The sequence below is a fragment of the Azolla caroliniana genome, unplaced genomic scaffold (assembly GCF_043228905.1).
Source record: "Azolla caroliniana isolate FFs.n. ecotype wild unplaced genomic scaffold, voAzoCaro1.0.p SCAF_11, whole genome shotgun sequence".
Lineage (NCBI taxonomy): Eukaryota > Viridiplantae > Streptophyta > Polypodiopsida > Salviniales > Salviniaceae > Azolla > Azolla caroliniana.
In genome coordinates, this window is record NW_028230446.1 from 21796976 (window position 1) to 21816863 (window position 19888).

General features: G+C 37.8%; 3 protein-coding genes across 6 annotated transcripts; 1 reads left to right on the forward strand and 2 right to left on the reverse strand.

Moving 5' to 3' along the window:
• Positions 1-301: 301 nt before the first annotated feature.
• Positions 302-3246, forward strand: LOC147858533 (uncharacterized). Of its 3 annotated transcripts, XR_015530538.1 has the most exons (7): positions 302-490; positions 764-1025; positions 1145-1181; positions 1496-1601; positions 1931-2041; positions 2655-2846; positions 3019-3246. XR_015530538.1 is itself a non-coding variant. In XM_087327950.1 (6 exons), the coding sequence occupies exons 1-6, from the start codon at positions 338-340 to the stop codon at positions 2790-2792; spliced, it is 807 nt and encodes a 268-aa protein (XP_087184076.1). In that variant the 5' UTR covers positions 302-337; the 3' UTR covers positions 2793-3172. The 3 variants fall into 3 exon arrangements, 2 of the variants coding, with proteins under 2 accessions (XP_087184076.1, XP_087184077.1); XM_087327950.1 differs by having other exon boundaries at positions 2655-3172; XM_087327951.1 differs by lacking the exon at positions 1931-2041 and having other exon boundaries at positions 2655-3172.
• A 3098-nt stretch (positions 3247-6344) lies between these two features.
• Positions 6345-12978, reverse strand: AMY1 (alpha-amylase-like protein). Of its 2 annotated transcripts, none has more exons than XM_087327949.1 (8): positions 12587-12978; positions 10429-10558; positions 9624-10047; positions 9149-9237; positions 8576-8728; positions 8197-8297; positions 7884-8053; positions 6345-7698 (listed from the first exon to the last, which is right to left on the reverse strand). In XM_087327949.1, exons 1-8 carry the CDS (start codon positions 12911-12913, stop codon positions 7389-7391), a joined length of 1704 nt encoding a protein of 567 aa, XP_087184075.1. In that variant the 5' UTR covers positions 12914-12978; the 3' UTR covers positions 6345-7388. The 2 variants fall into 2 exon arrangements, with proteins under 2 accessions (XP_087184075.1, XP_087184074.1); XM_087327948.1 differs by having other exon boundaries at positions 8161-8297.
• A 1812-nt stretch (positions 12979-14790) lies between these two features.
• On the reverse strand, positions 14791-17111 carry LOC147858535 (uncharacterized). Its single transcript, XM_087327714.1, has 2 exons — positions 16330-17111; positions 14791-16149 (listed from the first exon to the last, which is right to left on the reverse strand). The coding sequence occupies exons 1-2, from the start codon at positions 17022-17024 to the stop codon at positions 15297-15299; spliced, it is 1548 nt and encodes a 515-aa protein (XP_087183840.1). The 5' UTR covers positions 17025-17111; the 3' UTR covers positions 14791-15296.
• Positions 17112-19888: the final 2777 nt, after the last annotated feature.

Below are 19888 nucleotides of genomic sequence, written 5' to 3' on the forward strand. Positions count from 1 at the left end.
AGCAAATATGTTAACTGGACAGCTTTCAAGTTTAGGGACAATATTGAATTTGCAAGAAAGTGGTAATAGTTTTATTGAATCAAGAAAATGTGAAGGGGCTTTAAATGTGTGGTTTGCTTACAAAATGTGAGAGATGACAAATTACAATGATGTAGGTGTGGATGTTCTTTTCTTTAAATCAATACATATTTGAAAGGGGTTGAAAAAGTGGCATTGTCAATTGAAAGCTTTGCAATGGTGTTGTAGACTGTTGTTGTAGTTATTGTCCCTCCTCTAGGTCTAGGTCTCCACTTCCCCCCTATCCTCCTCTTGCCCCCTCCCAAGTTCAGGTGGAAAAATGGAGGAGTGGAGAAGCAATGACGTGGTCAATATTCACAATGACCAAGGTGGGCATTGTGTTAGAGAACTCATTGATGAACATGACAAGGAGGCGGTAGACAAGGTGAAGGAGGTTCGAATGATCCTTGCACGTTGCAATGTGTGCACCACGGTAAATAATAGTCTAGTGAGGTAGCCACCACATTCTCATTGGGTTATGCAATTAGTGTTTGAATTAGAAGGTGCAAAGTTGGGAAGAATGAAGTAAAGAGGGCCAAATTATGATAATTTAGTTCTAATTTGGTCTCATGAAATTTGTCACAAAAGGTTGGAGGGAATATGATCAAGTTATTGTTTCTCAGTGGCATCAGCATGTAATGATAATGGGATAGACACTAGGTAGTGCCAGAATGAAGTATGTATATTCATTGAATTTTGATTCTAGGGTATGGATGATGCATCACTAAGGAGGTTCTTGCGAGCAAGAGCCATGGATGTGAAGGAGGCTGCTAAGATGGTGGCAGATGATGTGGCGTGGCGGGCGGATGTGGTGCCATCGCGCGGTTATGTGCTCGAGACGGAGATCGAAAGTGAGCTAAATGTAGAGAAGGCCTATTTGCAAGGTGTCTCTAAAGGAGGCCACCCAATCATTCTCATTCTTGCTCATAGACATTTCCCCAACAAGAGACACCCCCTCCATTTCAAACGTAAATAAAATTACCCCTTTTTCTGTGTGTGTGTGTGTGTGTGTGTCTATCTCTCTCATTGAATGTAACGTCTACTTATAGGCAAACAACCATTTTTAATTATTCTTAATGTTTTTCAGGCTTTGTGGTGTACACCCTTGATAAAGCTATAACAAGGTACGTTTATGCTAATTTATATGCCAATCCCACATATTGTTCTGAAAGAGCTAATATTGTCCAACCATAAAGTCATCAATGAAAAGCTCCAAAATATCTGTACAAGGTCAATTTTCATATATTGCCACAAAAGAAGATTCACCAAGTAGAATCAATGCTATCAAACACTTACATAAATGCTAAACAGGGGTTCTTTGGTTCTTGATTGAGTATGAAATTATACATGTGTGAAAGGAATTAGATTTATATATGTTTTGTTTTTGACACCCATGTTATGTTTGTATTGATGGTGAACCTCAACGAGTTCTTTGTAGTGCTCCAATGGGAATAGAGAAATGCTTAGTAATTGTGGATATCAAAGGTGTGGGATACAAGAACATGGATTTGAAGGGTATGCTTTTAGGTCTCCAAGTCTTACAGGTAACAACCATTCCTTAACCAAAAATAAAATGCACCTTTTTGCCTATCCCAATTCTGTGGCTTGCCTCTTATGCGGACAAGAACATTTCAAAATTGTTAATATGTAGAAAATGCACCCATTTCCTATCTAATTTGTCTGCATTCACTATTTTAAATTATGCTTATTGTATGTAAAGAATGTGAAAGAGGACTTTAAACCCTTCCTCTTGTATGGTGTCTCCCTTATTGTGCTCATGTCTTGTATTTCATACTTGTATATATAGATATTCGTTATTATATAGTCTTCAAGGCAAACTCATGGCCTTCCAACTTATTGTTTAAATGAACAGAATCATTATCCAGAAAGGCTTGAAAAACTCTATTTTGTGAACGTGTCTACTTTGTGGATCGCATTTTGGAAATATGCTAGTCACCTTGTGGATAAAGTGACTCTAGAAAAGGTATATCCTCATTTGTGTGTGCACATAAATTGAAAACGATGAAATTTGATTAGGAGGCACACATTAGTAAACACCATATGTGATAAAGTTTAATTATTTATGAATAGTGAGCACACACATTCCGATTCATCAAACGCAGAGGACAGGTAAAGTAGAAGTGAATATACAAATTATATAAGGCAAAATGAATGTTAAACACTAAATAAGTTATAATTATGCGTGCACCAACACATTAATTGACATGACACCTACATATACATAAATGGAAATCAAACCCATCATTTTTACTTCATGGTGGACATTGAATATACCTTCTCCTTACAAAGACATGCTAAGAGATACAAAAACTTTCATTAAAGTCAAGGAAATGTAGAGTAGAAGCATGTAATACAAATTGCATAAATAGTACATTAATCAGGCGTGATGCAAAATACATATACATAAATACAAAGCAACCTGTGCTTCATTTTAACCCTGAATTTCACATTTTCAATGAACATGCTATTTTTTATTAAGACATGCCAGAGATAAAAAAAAAACTTAGAAACAAATGCTAAAAACAGCAAATAGCATGATATTGATATTCATTCATGTTGTTCTTTATGTTGTGTAGGTCAAATTCTTACCGAGTTCCAACACTATGCCTCTTCTTCAAGATGTGGATGAAGATGTTCTCCCCACTCCATATGGGGGGAGAGCCGAAATGATCCTTATCCAAGACGCACATGTACCATCTTGGCCACCCACGTAGTAAACATCTAGTGACTAGATTTTCTCAGAGGCCCTTTCCTATTTATGAATTCAGGTAGTCACATTTACAATTATCTCATTTTATTTCCCATGTGCATTGCCTTACTAGCAAGCTTAATATGACCCAGTTAAACTCATAAAGAAATGGTGAAATAATAACATACATGTTTTTTGCTATTACATAGAATGTACAACCCATATGATTCAAGTATGCATAATCTTGACAGGAAACATGGCTAAAATTACATTTGTTAAGGAGGCAAAATATATATCCAAATACACAGTTGATCCATGCGTATGAGGTTTAGGGTCATTAAGTAGTTCTGCCATTTTTATGTGAGTATTGGAATTATTGTAATGATTATATTAGTTTTTAGTAACCATGTCATGTAAGGATCATTTGTATCTTTATGTGTTTTAATTTGATGGCTATGTCAGTGACTCCTAGTTTATTGTGCATGCCCAAAAGGAAGTAATCGAAACAAACAAGGAATGCTTTTTTTTCTTTTTTCTTCCTTTCACTTTCATGTGGCACATTTTCTGAACGGAAATCACTTATGTCCATCTTAATAATACCTTAGTTTTGAAACCTTTTCAATAGGCCGGCTATCTCATGATTGAGAAGATCAATAAAAGCTAGTTTACAAACCCTTGTGAAGCTTGACTTGCAAGTATGAACTCCGTTTACAAGTGAGATGTGATCCACAATACCTGGGAGAAGAAGCGATGAAGTTATTAATTTGCTAATTGATTTGACATAAATAACATCATCATAGCATATGAAAATTGTATTTTTTGCAACCAGTTTAAATGTTAATTTTCATGGAATTCACAATTGTTTTCATGTACAATCTGAGTTTATGTAGGGAAATTAGCGTATAAAGTTTTAATAATTACGATTAAAGGGGAAACAAATTGGGATGAAAAGGACACTTTAAGTCCCTAGTTTCATCATTGCATTGGGAGATGTGGATTGGTGATGGAACACAAAACAGGGCAACGAAAGCTAATAATGTGCAACCACCAACCTCTTGATGTGCAAAGTAATCATAATTATCTCAATTTGATGTAACACGTTCAATTGGCTGGCTAGGTTTCAACGATGCAACTCATTACAAGATGCATCTTAGTGGTGGAAGAGTGACGTCATTGTAAGTTCTGCATAATCAATGAAATCTAATAATGTGAACCACCCAAGTCATGTGCAAACTAATTATAATTATCACTATTTGATTGAGAAAAAAACTTGGCTGGTAGGTTTTGATGACGCAACCCATTACAAGATCCATATTAGTGGTGGAAGAGAGTTGACCTTGTAGATTTGCATTCCCAATTGTTCATAATTAACGAAGGTGTTTGGTTGAAGGGCCATTTTGGTTGGTTTCAAATTGGTCACCATATCTTGAATGGTTTGTGTTCGTGCTGATGTACAATAGTCCTCAATGATGTTAGGCATGATTTTATACAATGCCCAAGTGCAAGGACTACTCAAGAAGTAACCATTTCCAAGGTTCGAATTTTAATTATTGACCCACATTGATGATCTTTTCTCAATACTGTCAGAATTTCCAACAATGAAGTTGTTAAATTAGTGCTGGAAACTCTGGCATTTATTAATTTGCCAAAGTCTAGCACTATTTCTCTAATCAAAACTGTTGAAAATGCTTTGCACTTGTGGACATGTCAATACTTGAGAAAGGTTTTGACCAGAGCAGAAGTGCCGGAAGTTCTAACACTTCTGCCCAGAAAAACAAAAAGATTGACCTGGCAGTTTTTGATGGGTTTCAACCTTTCTTGTATTATGGTTTTCACCATAACCTTCATATCAAGAGGAAGATTGTGCAATGCTAAACCCAATCCTAACCCAAACCTGTATGATCCCTTTACATGCATGAATCATTTTTGTACTATTGATTTGGAATAGTGATAATTATAGCTCATACATGTGATGTGATGTGTGTTGTACTGTACTTTGACAAGCCCAAGATCCAGTCTCCGTTTGAAACCCTAAAAGTTGCTGCTCATCGGTTGTTGCATTATTTAATCTGGATAGAAGTTGTGCACTCAGATACATGGCAAAGGCAAGACTGTTTTTGCTTGGTTCAGATTCATGTGCAGCTGTTACTGGTCTAATTTCATGCTCTGTTAGCCTTTTCACCAGAAAATCTCTCATAGCAGTCCTTGTGTTGAACCGGTTTGGGAATGCATTCACAACTTGGGGGGGCATAGAAGAGAAAAGCTTTGCCAAAAGCATAATACAACGATCTACCTCGGTACACTTTGTGAATTAATAGGTCTTTGCAAATACTTCACCCATTAGCACCTCATGGCCTCTGCCTGCAAAATGGAAAAGAAATAATGTGTTTGTGACTGCCACAGAAACATGTTTCAGTAGCATCTTGTTGTGAACGCGGTTAATCGTGTCCATAGTCACTTTTCCAAACTTATACAACTTGGTGAGATGAAGACCATAAATGTTTGTGAGATGATGAAAGCTTGGTGAGTCCCAGCTATAGGTTTGTAGACATTAAAACAGTACAGCACACAGAAGCGAGGTCCTTATCCCTAACAGCACTCAGAGGAGATGGTTGGTAGCAGATTCAATGGCTTTTCCCACACCCTCATGGTGCTCCTGATCCATAAACACAACCCTCTCTGAATCTGGATATCCATAACGTTCTGCTGGGGTTGAGTTTGAAACTGAACTGTACTTATCGATTGTGCAAGTGGCGGAGTTGAAGATGTGGCTGATGACTGATGCACTGGCAACATTTTAGTGGATAATGCTCTTCATTGTTATGGTATATGGTAGTGATTAGCTCAATTTGAGCATACATTACATTTAACATATACAACTCTATAGAAATTTCGAGTGGCCATGAAATTTTGAATATATGTGGTCTTTTGAATTCTGCATATGCAAATGGAACAAGAATAAATGGCATCAATTTCTTCAAGCTATATTATATATGTGATACCTGAAATTTACAAATTTTGTTATCTTTGATATATGTGAATCTCTGGAATTAATTTACAAAAGGCTTGTTGCAATGTTTAGGCTAGTTTTGGTTTTTCTAGGCAATACCGAAAGCCAACATGACTGCAAGCTGCCAGAAGGCTTGTGAAGATCACGTCATTGGGTTTTAAGCCTTGCACTTGTAAGGTTTGCAGGCATTTTTCTACCACTTTGTAAGTTGCCATGTTGAGCATATCCAGCAACCAAAGCACCCCATGAAACCAAGTCTTTATCAGGTAATTTCTCCAATACTTTTTTGCCTCTTTTACGCTCCCAAACTTTGCATATGTATCAAGAAGGGTGGTTGCTTCGTTTTATCCTCACCAATGTTTGCTCCACCTATGCAAAGAATGAGCTTGAATATTTAAATAAACTCCAATGGCTAATATAACTTCAATCAATTGAAATGAGCACACAAGGAGGCTAAGTTAGATACACATTCAATCACTGACGGTTCTGGCCGTTCTAACCCATAGGTGCAAAACATCAAACCCTCTGTTCCTCTCTGTCTCTCTCTGTTCCTCGAGAAAGAGCAGATTCATTGCACTGATCATTCATATCAAAATATTAAACTTGATTTACATCTGGCAACAAAAACCATGGGTAACACTGCCTGCTAGATAATGCAGAGCTCCTATGGCTGAGCCCCATTTACTTTGACTAATACAATCAACATTGTTTTTGACGGAAAATAATACCTCAAAGGGGGCCCAATGATCAGGAAATTTGATTTTCCTCCATCAGTAAGTGGTATATACACAGGTGTAGCGCCTTCGGGTGCCAAAGTATAAGACATATAATCTTTTTCATGGAAGAAAAACTACACAAATACCACCTGCTACATGACGATCATTTTTTTGCCACTGACAGAAACTAAACAGGTAAAACACCACGCTACTCCTCTCTCTTTCTTCTCCCTTTAGCCTATAACGTTGTAACAGACACAAACAAATATGACTAATCTAATTCCATAATATTTTTTACGATTACATACAGTGAACCGGGTTAGAAAATTTATCAATCGGGTTAGAAATTGTATTGGCCTGAGTTAGAACTCGGACGTGACAGAGGCTAGTCAGAGCCAGGTTCGAAATTTTATTCAGCCAGGTTAGATGTGAGACAGGCTGGACAGAGCTGTGGGTTAGATATGAGCATGCTCTTTTTGTGGATAATGATATGATGGTGTAGATCGCATGCACCCTTCGAAATGTGCCCTGCACATCAAACTTGGTATCTATGCTTAAGTTGTCGATTCACACAGTGTGATCCTGCGCTTGTATGGAGTTGTGGACAGTTGTGCTAACGAAAGCTTATGTTTAGTATAATTGAACGTGAAGGGATATATATTTGTTCGTTCACAAAAACTAATAATATTCTATAACCAAACATGGCCCACTACTTGTAACTGTTTTATAACTATACTTGCAAAATGCAATTGATACTTGCACAAAAGTCTAGAGTTTCCATGATACAATACATATTTTGATCCTATTCTATGACATGTTCTATAAGTAGATTCTATTTTGTATTGCAATAAACAAAGATTTAGATGTAACTCAATCCTTGATCCAGATTATAGTGTCATTTATCTAATGTCTCTGCTGTGCAATGATCGATGATACTTTTAGATTCAGTATTAACAAGTTCCGGAACCTCATTGAGAATCCGGCGCATCGTGCTACATGACATCTTGTCACTTAATTTTAGAGGATATGCTGACCGCAGAAGCTCTGATCTACTTTGCGAAGCTACAGAAATCTCCACTGTTCTCCCTTCCTTCCGTTTCTCAAATCCAGATTGCATCTTTATTAACTCCCAAATGGCAAACTCGTTACCCGACATTGCTAACTTCCACTTCCCGGGATCAGGAAGCAAGGAACCCATCTCATACCTAGATGGCATCTCGAAACATTCTATTGTTATTTCTTAAGAAGCCAACAAAACATTTTAGCAAAGAAACTTTGGAAAAGACCATTACAAAAAGATTTTAATCAAACACTAGTAAAGATCTCAATGGAACAGTCCTGTAAAACAAAGTTACTCGAATCTCTAGTAAAACACAGTTAATCAAATTACCTTGATCCAATTTTAACCATCAACCTATTATCGATGTTAGCAACATATAAATCTGCCTCAGCTGCTTCGATGGTGATCTTGCTCATCGCATTTATACTAGTTCTCTTTCTCAACCTTATCAAGTCACTGATTTTCTTTTGAATGCCCCATGAGAAGAAATGATCATAGAACTAAACGAACCCATCCAGTTTTCCGATTAATCAGATATATACATTATTCATACAGCTAATACCATAAAGATGAATAGACAAATGAGGTATATAAACTTTTAACTCACAACACATGGAATGCCAGGGTGAGTTAGGATGTAAACATATCCTAGAAGGACTTTATCATCAGGGAAATTCCAATGCCTTTGGGTTGATCCAGTATCATGATTGTCTATGAATGTCACTGCTCTCTGAGGGTACCATCCTGCATAACAGTCTTTAATTGTAAAAACAAAAACAAATTTTATGCGGGCTACCTAAAAGGTAGCACCAAGCAAAAAAAGAGATTTTGTAAGCCGTGCTTAAAGTATATAACATTGAGCAAGCCAGAAAAATGAACAACTGCTAAAAGAAGGATAGCATTTAGCTGTATATACAACCCAAAAAAACTTTGTTTGAACAAAAGTACATTCCATTGGAACAAAAGGAAAAAATTTGCCGGGCAAAAGATTGTATAAGAAAAATAGCGGTTGAAAAAGAAACCTATCAATCCTGGCGGTTTTCCTTGTGAATCCTTTAGGCGCCAAAGCTGACCACCAACTGCAGCTTGCAGGATTCCTTTTGTTGTGAAATCAAACGCACATATCATCCCACCAGTTCCATCAATCCAATCGCAAAGCACTTGACGATGCGCATCTAACATTATGCATAAAAAACGAGTGCATTGTAGCATTGAAACACATAAATGTATGAAATTCGTTTCAATGATATCTGGATGCTTCATACAGGAATTTAAATTAACAGAGTTGGTGTTAAGTGTTATCTCAAAGAAAACCACAGAACTTTTGGTGGCATTCTCTGTAAAAAGGGCTCTTGTAAAAATCACATGCATTAGATTTGCCTTCAACAAGCTTCAAATATACAATTTGCATAATAAACTTTTCACGATGTCATTATGCCTTATCTTATAATTTATTATTCCAGAAATTTACTGTAGATTTATTTATAAGCTGTTGTTATTCACTTCTTGTTTTATAACATACGTGTCTGAGTTGAGATGTGCCATATTAATAGACATTATGTATAAGCAGATTTCTCCCACATTAGAGAACTTACTTTGATCATAAGCAACAGTACCATTCTCATACTTCATACTTGTCCAAAGCTCCCCTACTGAAAAGGTCGGATCAGTCCGTTCACAGTATCTGTAAAATTTTATTTGTTTACAAATCAATTTTAAGGAATCAATGCAGAACAAGATTTATATGGCTTCAGTGATCTTCATTCGATCCGATGTAGACCCTTTCCAATTTCTTGGTGTTAAGAGATTACCGTAGAGAAAACTAGTATCAGGCTTCCTATTTCTTTCTCTCTTATCAGCATACACCCTAATGTCTATAGCCATTAGGAATTCAATAGATAGACAAATTGATCTCATATATTATGTTTATTTCTCATTTTCTCACACACATATATTATGAGTTTAGATGCTATGTGGTACACAAAAATAAGTAGATTTCTCCCAGACGAGAAATTTTTTTCCCCCAAATGTACATCCCATAAGCATTATGTTTGATAGAAGTGTACTTACAATTTCGCAAATTCTGCTGCATATCCTTTAACAAAATCAAATCTCCAGCCATCAAATCCAACATCAGCCTTCATCCAGTTCATCCAATCGGAAAGTTCATCTTGGACTCGTTTATTGGTATGGTCAAGATCAGGAGCCGCCTCATAGCTTTCGCCTGTATCATGATGCCCTTCCCCACCACCATCATAAGAATCATCATCTACAACTGCCCAAGGCCCCCAATCAAGCCTCTCATCTTCTGTTCCTCCCTCAAACAAATTCCAATGCCCTCTTGAATCTTGCCTCCATGCACTCCGATGGTTAATGACAATGTCCGCAATGCAGCAAATCCCACTTACATGCAGAAGATCAATCAGATCCTCTAATTGCTCTTTTGTACCATACTTTGAGTCATCTAAATCGTAGAGCTGACTTGGTAAATAACCTGTCATTAAAACAAGAGGACAGCAAAAACATAACCTTACCTGCTGTAAGCTGCTGACCTACATAATAAAACAGCGCTATACTTCATGCCATATGCATTTAACAATAAGGTAACTCGAAGTTTATTTCAACTATGGATGTATTTGAGCCTGGAGAACAATAAAAATTATGCAATAATTACAAAGACTTCATGGAGTTTAAAGAAAACCTCCCACGTATGCATTTGTACACAATGACATACATACAGCCATTGTAGAAATGCAAGATGATTGCCAATCCATCCTTGATCGCAATGGGTAATGGTTAAGTAATCTATATTTCCATTAATGACAAAATCATGTTTCAAATTTTCAGTATTTTATTGAATAAGAGAGAAAATTACCATTAGCGTCCACTGATTGTGATGGTGGAGGTAGCCAGACATCCGTAATGCCAGCAAGTGAAATTTCCTCTACCTGATCACGGAGAATATGATACCAAGGGTATTTCTTGGGTGATTCCCAATTAAAACCCTGTGGGAAATACTCACAACACAAAGTCATGCATAAGTTTATTAAAGGTATGCATAGAAAGCACAAATAAAAACTGGTAAAACACTAAATTGTATAGATGCAAATAAAAATGGTGAAGACCCTAATTGAGTAGGATGGAAATAACATTTGTAAAGAAAACCTAAATTCAACGGCCCACTTTTGAAGATAGTATAGATAGCAGTTGAATGCAGGTGACTAAAGCAACCAAGAATACAGTTAACCATCCCAAAAAACATACATACATATATATGCACATAAAAACAGAAACAAATAACCCCAATTTGAATGTTAAGTTCCCATAACACATCTAGATCGGGATCTAGGGTTAGGGGATAATATTGAACCATGCAGACATATAATTAATCATTCATAAAACAGAAACACCAGAGTTTGAACCATAACGAATGCCAGAGATAACCTAATGCAAGGGCATGCAAATACACCATAAGTAACCTTGATAAAGTTGCAAAAACCCTGAATGAATGATCGAGGTCTATGCAGAGTGAACATTAAGTCAAACATGAATATAATTAAACATTCATAAAATATAATTAAATCAAGCATGAATATAATTAAATACACAATCAGCTAGGCCAACATAAAACGGCAAAAAAAACCCTAATTGGGTGTGAGATAAAAGTAAACCCTAAACAAGACAGCAAAAAAACCCTAAAATTGGATGGAACATGCAAATGCAACATATTTCCCTAGTCAAAATGAGAACAATTGCAATGGAAATCCTGATAAAATGGACAAACAAAAACTACATTACAGTGTTCTGACCGGGGAAAAATACCCCAAAAATCAGATGGGATGGAAACCAACAAAAACCCTGAGTAATTGGGGAATGCACGAAATGCAAAATAAAACCAATGAGAAAAACCTTCGTCTAACGGAGCATGCAAGAAATACTATATAACTAATCTGGTCTAAAATCTAAATGTAAAAACCATAATCAAATGGGAATGGACATGCAAAATAAAATTCAACCCATTCAGCATAGAACAAAAAACAATGGAAAATGGGAGCATGCAAAAAATATACTATAACAATTTGGAACAAAATCAAAATGGTGCCCAAAAACCCCTCAAATCGAAGCACACAAATATTACATAACTAATCTCGAAAAAAATTAAAACTGTGACTAAACTCTAATCAAACAGAGCACGCAAAAATTACAATAAAACTAACCTAGAACAACATAAGGATGATAGAGCTCTAGCAAACCCGAATAAAATGAATATGCAAATATGCAAATGATAAAAACTTGAATGACTCGTATCAGAGTCGAAACCATGGGGAAAACCTCACCAAATAGACATGCACAAACTCAATAAAAACGATGAAAAATCACTAATCAAAGACAACGGCTAAAAATAACTTGCAAAAATCCAGATGACTGCTGGAAAACTAACATATCGGATGGAACATGCAAAAGCATTCACTGTAAGAATAAAATCAAATTGGAAGGAAAGTCCTAAATTTGTTAAACCAATGAAATGCACATTCAAATATGTAACTAGCCTTTCAAAACCCTAATCAAATAGACATACAACAGAGGATACATATGAATTCTTACAGAGATCTCTAATAAACAGGGAATGCAAACTCTAATACAAATATATACTAGCTTCAAAAATACCTAATAGGTAGGACATACACGAAATACAATAGAATCAGATACGAAAAAACCTGCAAATCAGTACACATATACAGCTCCAGTGAACGTCGAATCAAATGAAATACAAAACAAAATTCAAATACATAACTAGCTTTGGAAAATCCTAATCAAAATGGACATGCAAAACAAAATACAGATGGTATTAGCATCGGTAAACAGTAATCAAATGGGCATGCAAAAAATAGATACAATTAGCTTCAGCAGACCCTTATGAAATAGACATGCATAAAAGAAGATACTTCAGTATATATAACGAGCTTCCAGAAAACCCTTTTTATCAGTCCAAATGCAAAACAGCAACAATTACAAGAAAAATCCAGAATTACCTGTAGCAGAAGGTGATCCGAGAGGGGTGGAGGGGAGGGTCTTCCAGGGCGAACCCGAGCGCCATGAATCTCCGTGATTCCAAACATATTCTGGCGACCATCGGGGGCTTCGGACTTCTGGATCCATTTCTTGGAGAACAGATCAATTTTCGCAGGCGCCGATGCCGGAGAAGTTTGATGTGCGCATATTTGGGAAGAAGAACGACAATTGCTATGTTTTAGTACATGATAGAAAGGGGGGGTGGTGGCAAATATCCGATTAGGGCTGCTTGTGGCAGGAGCAGGAGCAGGAGCAGGAGAAGGAGTGAAACTAGACAAGCGATCCATGAAGTGGGTTTTGAATTAGAGGAGTAGTGAAGAAGGGCATGGTGATGATGGTGGTGGTGGTTACCTCCCGATGGCTGGCCCCTTTCTTATTATTCAGTCTCTGTCTGTTTTAGCGTGTGTATTAGTAGTAGTAATTTAGTAGTACATAGTTCCTCATACATACATACATACATACATACATACATACATACATACATACATACATAGAACAGGGTTGATGTACCCCCGGTCTTCGACTTTCATGTTTAGAGAAGAGACATATTCTTCGACTTTCATGTTGTATGATCCATACACGATATATTTTTACTTGTAAAGAGATCCATACTAGTTTATTTATATTCATAAGGGACCTATACATACGATTTCTGGGACGGATTCGCTCGGGAGATTTATACATATTTACCTATGGGAATATACAGTTCAACCTTGGGTGAGAATCAAACTTACTTCTTTTTATTTGATGGTGTAAACCATGAGCCAATCACTGAAGAGATTGGACGCGGAAAAAAGAAAAACATTCAACGAATGAACACGTTCGCCCAATTTGATCACATACTTGTTCATGTTTGTGTAGTTTTATCGATTTGATGACCGCAAGCTTTTGGTTCATTTGGAATCCAAACTAGAAATTTATCCACATTGGCTTGACATATATTCATTGGTTGATCTAGAGAAATGTTGAGATACCAAGTTCAAGTATCCAATGAGTGTGGGATTCCACATAAAATTGTGTCGATTATCCAAGTCAAAATTGGTTGATTCCTAAAACCCGATATATTATCTCTCATTCAATATAAGCCCTTCTTGGCCATGTTATTGTTTACTTAGTAGATGTGGATATTAATGCATCGAACTCAAGGTCACATTGGTAATAGAATCTTGATATTCCAATGCATCTTGTTGAAGTTCAATTCTGCAAAAATTTACAGTCTAGTGCAATTATTGCATTGGCAGAAAAAGGATATTGGATAGTGCCCACCCTAGTTCACACAAAGAAGTGATCCGTCTAGTTAGAATATTATATTCGATTAGATATATTTACATTTCAACTAGAACTGATGGTAGTGGTTCTAGTTTACGCTAAACAATGGCCCGTTAAAGGACACCAAAGACAGGGTAGGGACAAGATCTCAATGGCAATGTAGGAGTTGTGGTTGCTATTGAGGATATGGGCGACACCGTGACACTTATAAGAGAATGTGGGGTGGCGATCATTCGACATAATTTGGTGGAAGTGAATGGCATCGATCCATTATGCTTGGCTTCTACCATATAAGTTGCATATAATTGTCATCACCACGTAAGGAAGGTTTCCCCCATTGAGAAGAAGCCAAGGAAGTCTAACTCCTATGAGGGGAGGGGAGGGAGCTTATAGAATACATGCTCCTCCTAAGTCATGAGGATGACCAAGGAGCTCGACTAAAAGCTAGCAAAATTATAAAGGTAAGGTACTATACAAAGCTTCTTCTATATGCGTAAACAAGTCAAACCATTTGTCTGCGGTGGTTTATATAAATAAACCAATGCCTTGAAACAATGTGAATATCAATGCCACCAAACTCATGGATGCAAATATATGATACATTTGAAAAGACCGGTGGAAGTGTCCAAATGGCATAATGACAAACCATGACTATGGATTGATCAGTAAGAACTCTATCTATGGTTGAAAAAGATCCTATGTCAAAAGAATCAGGTATACACACACATATACAAGAGGAGGAGGAGGATGGTGGGCCACTAAAATGATCAATATACATAGATTTGTCCATTCATGGGGCCATTCATTGGTCAATCAATGACCCAAGCCTCTTTCTTCATGACCTTGTTTCACAATGTTTGTTAGAAGACAACAAAAAAGTTTGTACGCATACAACTTTTGTGTATATAGAATTATATATCCATAAAGTCATGATCCTCTGATATTTGGCATTACATGAAACCTCTGAATTAATCAGATGCCAAACATTCGAAGGATGGTTGTACATATATATATACATATACATATCTTTTTAAGGTCCCCTAGTAGAAAGAACCCTGGGAGACCGATTGGGATCTATATAATATATATATATATATATATATAATGGATGAGAACTAAGGGCCGGGCCAGATCCCACACGTATTGGGAGAAGATCTGATGAACTTGGATTCTCTCAAAATTTAAGACTTTGATGATGCTAGGTTGTATTAATGTGATGGTATGTATATTGTTTCTGTTTAGGCTAACACACACACACACACACACATATATATATATACATAAGACAATCAAAATGTATAAGCATTCTATAAACAGAGGTAGTAATGGCGCCAAATAGTAGAGTCCGCATCCAGTCTAGATATAACTGCCAGGTAATGTTGGTTGTTAGAAATGAAAAGACTAGAGGAGGTGGTGATGGAGTAGGGAGGTAGGGGTGGAGTGATGGGGGAGGAAGGAGGAATTGGGGTGGTTGATCAAGGAAGAAGCAGGTGGGAGGGGAGGAGCAGAGGTGGGGTTGTTATTATCATTATTATATGGAGTGGGAGGTGGAGGATAAAGGGGAGGGAGGGTGAGGGGATGATTATAATAATAATGAGGAGGAGGAGGAGGCTGAGGCTGAGTCTGAGGCTGAGGCTGCGACGAGAAATGGAGGTGCCGCCGTGATGATAATGATAATGATGATGATAATGATGATGATGATGATGATATTGATGATGATGATGATGGAGGAGGAGAAGGGTCTGAAGAAGAAGAAGAAGAAGAATCCGGAGATACGCGAGGAAGAGGAGGCCGAGGCCGAGGCCGAGAAGAGTGGGGGGTGGGCGGAGGAGGAGGAGGAGGAGGAGGAGAGGATGGAGGAGGAGAGCGGGAGGAATAAGTGGGCGTCGTAGGCAGGTGTCCGGGCCTGGCCGTGCCAATGGTAGTGCTAGCTATGGGCCCCACAGAGGATTCAGTTGTGGCAGCAGAAGCAGCATCCCTCTTCTTGCACTCAATTGTGCCCCTCTCTGTAGTATTGGTATTGCTATAATTGGTATTCAAGGTATTGCTATTGGTATTGGTTGTAGTGGCGGGGGCGGGGGAGGTGATGTCGTGGATGCTGGATCTCCTCTTGTCCTTGTTGATGGCGGTGAGGCGTATGAAGTACTTCTGGGCGTGGCTCGCCACTTGCGTCGGCGTCCTCGACACCACGAAATTCCTCGAGATGCTCCTCCAGTCTCCCTTCCCAAACTTATCCAACCCCAGCAAGAACAACCTAACAATAACATATCATCATCATCATCATTCATCATTACTCATCATATTTTCTTAGATCGGGCTCCCTCTCTGACATTAATCCCCTCCCAAACTCACAAATTTGCTTCATTCTTTCTTGTGACACACACACACACACACACAGAGAGTTTAAAATCTGAGAGATTTTCATTGAACTCACCTATGCTCTTCCTCTGTCCATGGGATCCCTTTCTTCCGCTCCTGATCTGATGATACTTTGGACATGGACGATCCCATCAAATTTGCCTGCGGGACACGACCATATGGCCGCCCCACAGGTCCATTCGACTTCACCATCTCATTCGTCTTTGCCATGAGTGGCGGCGGCAGAAGAGCAGGAGGGGCCGGATCATCACCACCACCGCCACCACCATCGTCGTCGTCGTCGTCATCGTCATCTTTATACAGATCGTCCATTTCAGATTCATCCACAATGGTACTATCCTTAAAAGGGCCAGATTTTCCCACATCATGGCCGCCTGGATGATATCTGAATCTGCGATTTCCGTCATAGTGATCATAAGGGGGCGGCAAGATTAGTCCTGATTCGATGGAGGCCAAATCATGGAGGAGGAGATCGTAGTGCCGTTTGACTTGGGACACTGATTTCCCTGGAACCATACATGCGATTTGGTCAATTCCATTAGCCAATCCTAAGAGCAATGAAGAAGAAGAAGAAGAAGAAGAAAGATCAGGGGAATTGATGAGTAAGGTGTTAGCAAGGGCTTGCTCAAAGAGCTTATTCTCATGGAAGCTCCATGGAGTAGCATTAAAAGTGGAGTGAACAGTATGATGATGAGGATGCAGGTGGTGGCGATTGGGAGGAGGGGGAGGGGGAGGATCGGAAGCACTCATATCTTCTTCTTCTTCTTCTTCTTCTTCTGTTATTTTCTTTCCTTTTTTTTGATGCAGGAAGTCAAGGAGGACTATTGATTTTAAGAAGAAGAAGAAGAAGAAAAAAGAAGAAGAAGAAGGAGAAGAAGAAGAAAGAGGGGGAAGGGAGAAGGCCGCCTTTTCCTCTCCGTCCAACGTGGAGATTCTCTAACCTTATCCGTTTCTCTCTCTTTTACACACACACATACGCGCGAGCGCACACACGCACACACGACAGCGAGAGAGAGAGAGAGAGAGAGAGAAAGAGAGGCACATTTGAAATGCCAATGCCAATGCCAATTCATAGAAATGAGAATCTCTCTCTCTCTCTCTCTCTCTCTACCAATCAGTCACTCTTCGATCAATCGGAAAGTGTGAAATGGAGATCCCGTCCCCCCTTGATCAATCACTCTTCGATAATCGATAAACTCGTTTTTTGCGGAAACCGAGCTGCTTGCTTAAGCTTTGCCTCACACGAGTCTCTATACCCTCGATCTAATTCCACTGCAATGACCTACCCCTTTATCCAGGCGGTTCGGCTTGCTTGTCAACACATCTCGAACTTCTTTTAAATATGCCCCATAGATATGTGGTGAGGGATTCAAAACCATAGGCCATTGCTATAGCTCGAATGAAGGCATGTGCGATATAACTAATGTTCTACAACTCGAAGAAGTTGTTATATCATTGTGTCAAGGAGCGAAATTTTGCCACGCTCTAGAGTCCCACTGGATTTGGGAGGCTGATGCAAGCAACATGTAAGCATATTTCACATTTTAAATTCAACTAGTATGATTGGTAGTGACCATGTCATTGGGAGAATTTTGTTCAAAGCATCTTTAATATCCTCAACTAGACACATTCATTTTTCTTGTAAAGATTGCCTTGTAAGTATTATAATATGCAGAAGTTATTTGTCTTTTATGTATGAAGATACAACTATTGTCACAGTTCCAATGTTTTTCTATGTAACAAAGAGGATGCGATGAATTATAAAAAAGTGCAACTTACATTGACATCTCTTTCTACTTTATTAGGTTTACAAGTTCCAATTACGAGGACAAGTAGAAGACATTAAATAGCCTGGAACAAATCATCAATGATATTGTCCATTTACTTTTAAAGGACATCATAACCGCTTGGGCAAGTTGTTTAACCGTTTATAGAGCCAGTGAACATCATGCGCGCTTCAATGTAATTATGTCAACACGTAAACAACTGTAAATGCTTTATTGCGAGCTCTCCACTTTCCCTTTCTATGATTGACACCCATATGATACCACAAAATGTTTGCATATTTGTAGGATAGATGCATATCACCTAAACCATCTTCAATCCACTGTATACACACTAGGATCAATAAAATTTCATAGTGCATGATATATGCAACTGTATTATGCATTAGAAAGAGAACTCATTGAACATCTAACCTCTTGTATGGAAAATATGTTAGTAAATATGTTACACGATGTCTATAATGAAATGTTGTCCATACATGACCGTTGATAATCAAAGAGCTTAGTTTCGAAACTACTTGCATAATGTTTATTGTCCTCAACAAATTATGAGTACTGTGGATTTTGATATTGGATATTCCAAGAATGCGAGGAAACACAACTTCGATAATGACGTCCAAAAAATAAACTTCCATGGACCTTTGGTAATGATAATGCTTACATCATCCCATGGAAGCAAGCAATGTGGAAGCATCATGGACTGACCATACACATTGTAAGTGCAAATATAATCATCAACAAAATTACAAAGTTGATGTGTTCCACCAATATTTCAGGGTAACCAACTGAAGATTTCTTCTGGACTCTATATGTGGATGACCCTTGATGAGCATTCTAAAAGTATATCAAGTTGTTGTGATCATTATAAACAATTATGTGGTGGGTAGAACTGTCCAAGGATGGACATCACTCCTCAAATGGACACACAATGGCCATAAGCTAATTGTCAAATCATATGTGGAGAATCAAACATATCAGTCTATGTGGACAAGTCACCACTATATGTCCCTCACCCCTACAATATGGAAGGGATAGTTTCCTCAATATTGTTGCTTTCCCTTACACACATATATCCTTAATGTTGTGTTGCCTTGATCTCCATCAAAATGGGGTAATCCATAGAATGAGGTTGGGTACTTAAGCATGCCTTGAAGTTTTCTTCAATCTATGGATTTGCATTAGTTGGCACTTAAAACACCCCTATTATAATTTATTGATTCATGACATTGCTCTATTAATAACTTATGTAAGTGACGTAGGATCTATCATCTTAGCAAAGAGCAACAATCAAATGCTTCTTTTCATTGTGAAGCATGTTTCAGAATTTATCCATTAGTTCATCCTAAAGGATATCACATGCAAGTGTGAAAATTAAAAGGTTGTTCAAAAAATTGAACAAGAATATAAATTACGAGGCAATGTAAACACATTGTGCCTTGAGAGTAATGTGTTATTTTCAAATAACTAAAAGTATTTACTTGAGGGTTGACTATCATACAAGTATCAAAATCTTTTATGAACAAGTATCAGTATCTTTTCAAATTTCAATTGTATTATTACCACCATAGAATTGAAACTTTGTACGTTTATATTGCACAACAAATTTATAGAAGATGCATAAAACATGCCCTTATGTACATATACCATTTATATGTGGCCTTGAAACTTCCACGTCTAGATTACACAATATTAAAACACCATTTTTGTTCTAATCCACGTGCTGCAATGACATTATACATAATATTAGGACTACAACGTTGTTCTCGTTTTCGTCAACCTATCAATTACCATGATCATTACCATGTCCCAAAAAACCCGGAAGGCATTGAG